Source organism: Oncorhynchus masou, chromosome 23 (assembly GCF_036934945.1).
Source record: "Oncorhynchus masou masou isolate Uvic2021 chromosome 23, UVic_Omas_1.1, whole genome shotgun sequence".
NCBI lineage: Eukaryota > Metazoa > Chordata > Actinopteri > Salmoniformes > Salmonidae > Oncorhynchus > Oncorhynchus masou.
In genome coordinates this window covers 14547978-14557206 of record NC_088234.1, presented here as the reverse complement: position 1 = coordinate 14557206, position 9229 = coordinate 14547978, and the positions used below count along the sequence as shown (strand labels likewise).

Here is a 9229-nt window from a genome sequence, read left to right as displayed (position 1 = left end):
TAAAGAAAAAAGTTGTATTTGTTTTATTTGACCTTTATTTATCTATCCTCTTTTAGTCCTTTAATCACCTGAATGTAGGGAATAAAAAAACATGGTTGTTCATAGTTATTAGTTATTTGAAAAAGGGGAAGTTTAATATATCACAAAATGGAGAAATGATTCATTCAATACTATTTTTTTAATGTTTAAATAACTGTGTATTGCAGATATGGAAGGCAGGGCTCTCATCCTGGTTCCCTCAGGTCAGTGTGTGTGTGTGCGTGTGTGTGAAAGTGTGTATCTCTGCGGTATTGCTGAATCATATACCTAGAACTGCATTTCTCCACAGTGCTCTGCACCCTCTCCTGCTGCCTCACTCACGAGTACCACTATGTTAGCAGCCCTAAGACATGGACCGAAGCACAGAGATACTGCAGAGAGAAGTACACTGACCTGGCCACCATAGAAAACATGGAGGATATGAAGAGGCTGATCAACACTGTAGACATTGGTTATAATGGATCAGTCTGGATAGGGTTGGAGAAGGAAGATATCATGGTGTGGCAGTGGTCTCTGGCAAACAGAGATTACTATGGGGACGAAGGAACTGGGTTCAGGAAGTGGAGTGAAGGAGAGCCTAATAATGGTATGGGGAGTGTTGAAGAAGAATGCGCTGCAATGAATGAGAATGGTCAATGGCAAGACATGCCATTCACATTTAAATTGTCTGTCTACTGCTATGATGGTGAGAGTTACTGTTTTCATGCTTTTCTACTTCCAAGTTTCTTCATAATACCGAGTTTGTGTCTGTATTTAAAAAAATCATTTTTTGAAACGTATTTCAAGTAAAGAGGTTAATTCCAAAACCCTATATATTCATTTTCAGAAATGTTGTTAAATTAGCTTTTATATTTTAAAGAACTTATTAAAGAGATTTGTGTGCTTTTTCACCACCAAATCACAGTATGGATTTTGTAATTGTATTTGTTTTTATTAAGGCAGCAGCTACTCTTCCTAGGGTTCAGCAACATTAAGGCAGTTATATACCTTTTACAGATATGTATTTGTTTGAAATCTATCACTTGATGGTTTCTAAACACTATATATCTGCCTCACTCTGAGATAAATAAGTATTAGTGCTAAGTTTTACACAAATTACTACATTTTTTATAAACAAATGTTACATTAGTACATGGCTAGGTTAACCTCTCCTAAGGTTCTGTTCAAGTTGTCCACAGCTGCTGACCTGGCGTTCCGGGACCTCAAGCACCGCTTCAACACAGCTCCCATATTGGTTCCTCCTGACCCGTCCCGTCAGTTTGTGGTGGAGGCCGATGTCAGAGTGGGGGCTGTCCTGTCCCAGCGTTCTGCCCTGGACCTCAAATTACATCCCTGCACCTTCTTCTCCCATCGCCTCAACGCCATGGAAAGGAATTAAGATGTGGGGAATCGTGAGCTCGTGCGCTTCTCACTGTGAAGATGGTGTTGGCGGAGGGGAGGCACTGATTGGAGGGGGTGGAACATCTGTTCATTGTGTGGACGGACCACAATAACCTGGAATATCTCCGCATCCTTGGACTCCGAGACCATCCTTCCCACCTCATGCCTAGCGACGGCATTCAGCTGGGGAATAGAAAAGCATGTCCGTGAGGCGCAGCGTTCCCAGCCAAACCCCGGAGGGGCCCAGATAAATGGATGTTTGTTCCTGATGCTGTCCGCCCCTTGGTCCTGGAGTGGGCCCACTCCTCCAGGCTTGTCTGCCACCCGGGCTCCCGTCTGACCCTGGCCTTTGTGCGACAGCACTTTTGGTGTCCTACCATGGTCCCTGACATCTCCACCTTCGTCGATCTGTGTGCAGAACAAGACTCCTCGGCAAGCTCTGGCTGGTCTCCTTCAACCACTGCCTGTCCCTCACTGTCCCTGGTCACACATATCCCTGGACTTCATCACGGGTCTCCCCCCGTCTGATGGCAACTACGTCATCCTGACAGTAGTGGACCGGTTTTCCAAAGCAGCCCATTTCATTCCTCTCCCCAAGCTAACCTCATGGTGCAGCACGTCTTCCCGAATCCATGGACTTCCGGTGGACATGGTCTCACACCGGGGTCCTCAGTTCTCTTCCCGGTTCTGGTAGGCGTTCTGCACACTCATTGGATCGTTGGCCATCCTGTCCTCCAGTTTCCACCCTCAGTCCAACGGCCAGTCAGAGCGAGCCAATTAAGACCTGGAGACGACTCTTCACTGCCTTGTCTCCGCCAACCCCACCTCCCGGAGCCAGCAACTCGTGTGGGTTGAATAAGCCTGCAACACCCTACCCTGCTCTGCCACTGGTCTCTCGCCCTCTGAGTGTTCCAGCCTGCGCTCTTCTTGGGGCAAGAGGAAGAAGTCGGCATACCTTCGGCCCAGATGTTTGTCAGTCACTGTCACCCTACCTGGAAGAGAGCCCGAACGGCTCTTCTCAAGACCACCTCCAGATATCGACTAACCGCGACCGGACCCATGCTCCCCGGTATCATCTCGGGCAGAGGGTATGGCTGTCCACTCGAAATCTTCCCCCCAGGGGGGAGTCCCGCTAATCTTCACCCCGTTATATCGGCCCTTTCTCCATCTCCAAAATTATTATCCCCTCTGCTGTTCGTCTTCTGTTGCCATGTACCCTCCGTATACATCCCACTTTTCATGTGTCTAGGATTTAACCTGTCTCACAGTCCTTTGTCTCCTGTTTCCTGACCCTGCCTGCCGTTCTGTACCTTTTACACTCTGTTCTGGATTACTGACCTCTGCCTGCCATTGACCTGTCGTTTGCCTGCCACCCTGTTTTTGTAATAAACTTTTGTTACTTCGAAACTGTCTGCAACTGGGTCTTCTCCGGAGCCGTGATAAACACAAAAAAACTGCCAGAGGCCTATGAATACAGCAATATGAGATCTGTATGTAAAATATTTACATTTGACATTATGGTCCTTTAGCAGACGCACTTATCCAGAGCGACTTACAATTAGTCCATTCATCTTAAGGTCGCTAGGTGAGACCACCACATATCACAGTCAAATGTACAGGATATGAATATTCCATTCCAGCTAAACAATGGATATATAGAGTTTTGCAACAAAATCCATTTTAACACACACCAAAAATCTATGAATAAAAAACAGTCATATTTTACACACAAATGAAGGTCCCATAAGCAATAATTTCTGATGATTGTGAAACATTTCTGAAATGTTTTTTTAAATGGTTGTATATAGTGTTTTGGAACCAAACTCTTCAAGTATATTTTCACTTACATAGTCCAAAACATCTGTTTGAATGAAGTAACCAACTACTTAAAAAAAATATATATATAATGAAAGGAATTCAATTAAATCTGCACTATTTTCAAATGAACTGTATCCTAACAAGAAATCTGCCAATCTCAAATATTTCAGATAAAAAAAATATTATGGTTAATAATAACGAGTTGATGACCTGGAGAGAGGCTCAGCTCTACTGCAGGAAGCACCACACAGATCTGCCTAGTGTGAAGAACCAGAGAGAGAACAATGTGTTACAGAACCTAGTGCTTGGCAGTGGTCTGATGTGGATCGGCCTGTTCAGAGACTCCTGGAAGTGGTCAGACCAGAGTGACTCCTCGTTCAGATACTGGGGTCCCAACCAGCCCATTAATCGCTTAGGGAATCAGAACTGTACTGCAGTATGGGAAGGAGTATGGACAGAACATTCTTGTATGTATAGGATTCCCTTTGTTTGTTATGGAGGTGAGTCTTCATTTATTTTACTTAAGTGATCTCTTAAGTATCTTTACATCATGGCCTACTATAGCATGGGCAACATTTGTAAAATGCATTGTGACAAATGCCACGTTTGCTGTCAAGGTTAACTCTCACTGTAACAATAAACAGGACACGTCTGTGTATTTCTATGCTCCTCCCCCCAGTGAAGAAGACACAGCAGATGGTGAGAGTGAGGCTGACCACAAAGGACCAGAACATGGACCTGACTGATCCTGACATGCTGGAGGCCATCTTGCAGCAGGTGAGTCTCCCACTCTTGGTGAAAGAAGCTCTTTCACCATTATAGTTATATTATGAGCATAGCATAGCATAGTTATACTGTATTCTGTTTCTTTGTGTTCCTGAGATAAAGAAGGATCTGAGGGAAAAGGGGATGTCTGATGACGTCAAACTGAGATGGAAGGAGCATCCCGATGGAAACATATTCCGCAAGGAAAAAAACATGGATCCCCAAAAGAAGAAAATGAAGGAGAGAATACCAGTTATGACAAAGGGAGAACTCTAAACTTGGAAAATTATATTTCTTATTTTCTGGGAAATTCTATATATTATTTTACCTGATTTTGATTTTTTTGGTCTCCAACTACATGGAATTTGCATATTTAAACAAGGAATAATAGATACTATCCTAAAATATATAACCCGTATTTGGTGAAACTGCCTCATCCTTTTGTGATATTACAACAACAAATACGTTACTTCAAACAACGAACACTGTTTTACCCCCTCAGACATCATTGCAGGCACGATAGAACTCTGTTTCATCACAACAGCACAAAAACAATAGCAAGGCACCGGGGTGAATTATGCCGTGGTTTCACCAAATGTTGATTCTAGCTTTAAGTAATACACTGCTAAAAAAGAAAGAAAGTTTAGAACATGTATTAGTAGCGTGTGTAACATTATATGCTGTCGTTCTCATTAAGAATGAACCGTTTTGTTTCAATTGATGATGATATGAGTATATGTTAAAATACATATACTGAATTGTAGCGACCTTAACCAACACCTACTGTAGCAACCTCGTCAAGAGATTCAGATCTCTTGGCGTAACAGCTAAGGTGTTTGTTTGAATTTAGCTAGAGCCTGGTTTGAGTCCTGGTCGGGGCTACCCCCCCCCTGGAATTTGCTTCAGTATGTAAATTAGTTAAGTGAAATATGTATCAACGATATAAATCATGTTTTAAAATGTTTATAATCATGTTTGTAAAGTAGTTATAAAATAAACATTGTAACTCTGAGAAGACAAATCCTTTCCACTTCTCCAGTGTGATGATGTCATGGACCCTGATGGTGTGACTGTGAAGGATTGGGCCTCTAACCTGCTCTGTGCTCAGTCTCCTTTTTTGGTTGCAGGTAGAACCCTTCTGGTTCCAGGCCGATCCCTTTTGGGTTCCCCTTCTACAGAGGGTTCTACCTGGAACCCAAAAGGGTTCGACCTTGAACCAAAATGATTATTCTATGGGGACGGCCGACAAACCATTTTGGAACATCCTTTTCTAAGATTGTAGGGGAAACACAGGTTTTTCAGTCATCATTCAACACCACACGTTGGAAGCCTAATGCCTATACTGTAGGGTTGAGTTCAGAGGGATAAGACAATCTCATGGCAAATACAGATGACTAGAGTTCAACCCCAGGTGGTCACCTTGGCAGCTGTATTCATCAGTGGCCACTGGTATTTGCTAGGCAAATTGAGAGAGTGCACCCTGTCATGGTGAGCGAGGTTGATGGAGTCACGGCAGCGGCGGCCATTTTGTTTCACCTGTGGAAATGGAAAGAAACTGTAAAAGGTCATTTGGAGGGTTACTTTGCATCTCAGCCCTCTAAAGACCTTTGCAGAGAGGAGAGGCAACCACTGACCGAGACAAGAGCAGACAGACACAGCAAACGGGAGATCTCAGTCCACAGACCAGACAACCAGAGAGAGAGAGAAGACCATCTCAACAGGTCAATATCTTTGAATTTGATTTAGATTTTATGAATCTAAACTGAATTATCCAAACTGCGTAATCAATCAAACTGGGGGAAAAATATTTGTTTGTTGCTTGAAATTGTTCTTTAACTTAAACTTAAATATGTTTGTTTTTTTACTGAGTGATTTCTATAACTAAATATGGACCAAAGAAAATATTTGAAATGTCTTTATATATTCATATAAGATTTGACCTCTAATTGAATTCAATGAATTGGAGTGATAGTTTTCACCCATTTTTACCCCAAACATGTAATTCCTTTTTAACCCGAATAGGAATTATAAGTCTTTAGTGCTTGAAGTGGGCTGAAATAGGTGCCGGTACTGTCAATATTTAGGTGTCGAAACAATATTTTTAAGCCGATATTCTATAATCGTGCCGGTACTTAAGGAGCTGAAAATTTGAAGTGTGTAACTAAGCATGGGTATTACAAATGTAGTAGTATACCAGTGTTGCTTCCGTCCCTCTCCTTGCCCCAAGGAGTTAATATTAAAATCCTCATACTACTGACTGGGATCAATATGATCACAGACATATTTGAAAGGTTGTTAATTCAAAATGATTGATTAGTGGGCCTCCTGAGTGGCGCAGTGGTCTAAGGCACTGCATCACACTGTGCCACTAGAGATCCTGGTTCGAGTCCAGACTCTGCCATTACCGGCTGCGACCGGGAGACACATGGGGCGGCGCACATTGTGCGGCGCACACAGCGATTAGACAAGACTGTAGCTACCAATTGTATACCATGAAATTTTTTTAAACACATTGATGTAAGGGGTTATGAGACAGATTTAAGGTGTGTATCATCCTAAGGTGTTCTAAAACATGACATGGTGTGTTGTAACACAACTTAATCAAGAGTTGTGCAGCACCTTGAAAGAGACTGAGAGCACTAACCCAGAAAAAGTTGAGAACCTGGTTTCGAGTTGCGCCCAGTGCAGAATTAGATGCCTTCTCTTTTGGTGCAGTTTCCTCGATCTAAAGCTCCTAAACACTTTGATGAATCCAGTCTAGTGCAGAATCCCTTCTTCTGGAGTTTACAAATACGGTAAATGGGATTCCTTCCTCCTGTGTATGCCAGGCACTTATAATGGTGTGCTGATAAACTCCTCTTTGGTAAACATACATTATTATGCTCAAACAAAGGATACGATAAAAGATGGTTTTGTGAAAATACAAATTAATAAGTTGGTCCAGGTTAATAATTAAGGAGTACAAATTTGAAGTTATTAATTGCTATAATATTCATAAATTGCAATATGAATATGCAATTATTAAATATATCAATATGCAAAATGGTGTTGCTATAGCAATAACAACAATATGAATGTCAAAAGAATTGTCAAAAGTGGGATGCAATAACAAGTAGCGTGGTAGGCCAAAGCTAGAGCAGGCTAAAATGGCCATGGCTATTTAGTGTAGATTACAAACTGGGTGGTTCTAGCCCTGAATGCTGATTGGCTGAAAGCCGTGGTATATCAGACCATTTACCACACAGATATGACAACACATTTATTTTTTCTGTTCTAATTACGTTGGTAACCAGTTTATAATAGCAATAAGACAACTCGGAGGGTTTGTGGTATATGGCCAATATACCTTTGCGTCAGTTAGCCGTGGTATATCGGCCATATACCACACCCCCTTGTGCCTTATTTCTTAAATATAACGTTTGGGGCAAGTATCAAACAATATATAAAGCTCAAAAAGCTATTAGGTAAACAAACCAGCAGTATCAACTAAAAAGCAAGCCTTAATTTGCATAAGAAACAAGTGCATGACAGGTGCAAACAAAGACATTGACAACTACATGTAGCGTCAAGAATACGAATCATGAATCAAAATGGCTGTTTGACTTGGACTACAGACAGTATAAGCATAGAGCGACCAATAGCAGCCGAGAGGCTACACAAAACAAATGTTCTTGTTCAGTGAATTCCTTTTCTCTTTCCTTCTTCACGGTTATAACATTTTGTACTCATGTTGTTATTGAAGCATACTTTCTTGGATTGTTTTGGAGAGTTTCACCTGGACATTTGGTGGGCTCTTTCCTGGCTGAGTTCATGAAGGACCTGAATACAGAGGAGGCACCCACAAACTTGCCTGTTGTTATACATGACCATAGATTTTGCTAGATGGCACATCAGACATCAGACATCATGTTACCCCTGTTGTAACTTACGTTGCCCTGAACATTTCGATTGTGACATCATTTATAATCTCACAATCTCGCATTTTATCCATGCCCGCTCTGAGAGCATCTTGCCTATGCCGCACGGCCATTGCTCTTCCATATATTTCTATGTACATATTCTTATTCATCCCCCTACATTTATGTGTGTAAGGTAGTTGTGAATTTGTTAGATTACTTGTTAGATATTACTGCATAGTCGGAACTAGAAGTACAAGCATTTTGCTACACTCACATTAACATCTGCTAACCATGTGTATGTCACCAATATATTTTGATTTGAACTGTTGCCTATAATTAGTGCCATTTGTATACCTTCGGAAAAGTATTCAATTCCCAGTGTCTTTAAAAAAAGTTAATTAAAATATGGTGTCAACACCATAACCCAATATCTCTACCTGTACATGACCATCTGATCATTTATCATTCCAGTGTTAATCTGCAAAATTGTAATTATTCACCTACCTCCTCATGCCTTTTGCACACAATGTATATAGACTCCCCTTTTTTTCTACTGTGTTATTGACTTGTTAATTGTTTACTCCATGTGTAACTCTGTGTTGTCTGTTCACACTGCTATGCTTTATCTTGGCCAGGTCGCAGTTGCAAATGAGAACTTGTTCTCAACTAGCCTACCTGGTTAAATAAAGGTGAAATAATAATAAAAAAATTCAAAACCATGTGATTGTATGAGAGACACAGTGTGTAAAAACATGCTTTTTGTGTTTGATGCTACATTTTACCAGCCTGGTCTCACAGACTAGATGTAACATTTAAATGTAAATCTGGTACACTGAAATTAGTATGATATGTTATGTTTGGCATGATTACTTAAGACAGAAATGTACTTAAGACAAGGAGGATGGGTGTGCGTATAATGCAAATGTCTAGAAACCCAAAGGTTGTGCTTTCAAATATCATCACGGACAACTTAAGCATTTTTTTAAAGAACATACTTATTTTTCGCTACTTTTTAACTACTTAGCATGTTAGATATCCCTTCCCCTAACCCTAACCCTTCCCTTCCCTAACCTTAACCCTAAATGCTAACCTTAACCCCTAGCCTAGTTAACATTAGCCACCTAGCCAATTTTAGCAACAACAAATTGGAATTGGTAACATATATATTTTGCAAATTCTTAACATCTCATGCGACATGTATGATTGGCATCAACAAATTAGTACATACCAAACAAAACATAAAATATCATATTAAATGGGGTGTTTTATGTACAGAATAATATGAACTGCTCTGAGACCGGGTTGTTTTTAAATACACAGACACAAAA

At 41.0% G+C, this 9229-nt stretch overlaps 1 protein-coding gene across 1 annotated transcript; it reads left to right on the top strand.

Annotated features, from left to right (window-relative positions):
* The first annotated feature begins 208 nt into the window (after window positions 1–208).
* On the top strand, window positions 209–4922 carry LOC135511252 (C-type mannose receptor 2-like). The gene is made up of 5 exons (XM_064932875.1): window positions 209–242; window positions 329–724; window positions 3408–3737; window positions 3917–4014; window positions 4120–4922. Exons 1-5 carry the CDS (start codon window positions 209–211, stop codon window positions 4276–4278), a joined length of 1017 nt encoding a protein of 338 aa, XP_064788947.1. The 3' UTR covers window positions 4279–4922.
* Window positions 4923–9229: the final 4307 nt, after the last annotated feature.

What these genes read in the sequence shown, in the direction of transcription:
- LOC135511252 (XM_064932875.1), top strand. Translation starts at nt 209, where the DNA reads ATGGAAGGCAGGGCTCTCATCCTGGTTCCCTCAG. An exon ending in TCTCATCCTGGTTCCCTCAG is followed by an intron (nt 243 to 328) that starts GTCAGTGTGTGT and finishes ATTTCTCCACAG; the next exon opens with TGCTCTGCACCCTCTCCTGC. An exon ending in TCCCTTTGTTTGTTATGGAG is followed by an intron (nt 3,738 to 3,916) that starts GTGAGTCTTCAT and finishes TCCTCCCCCCAG; the next exon opens with TGAAGAAGACACAGCAGATG.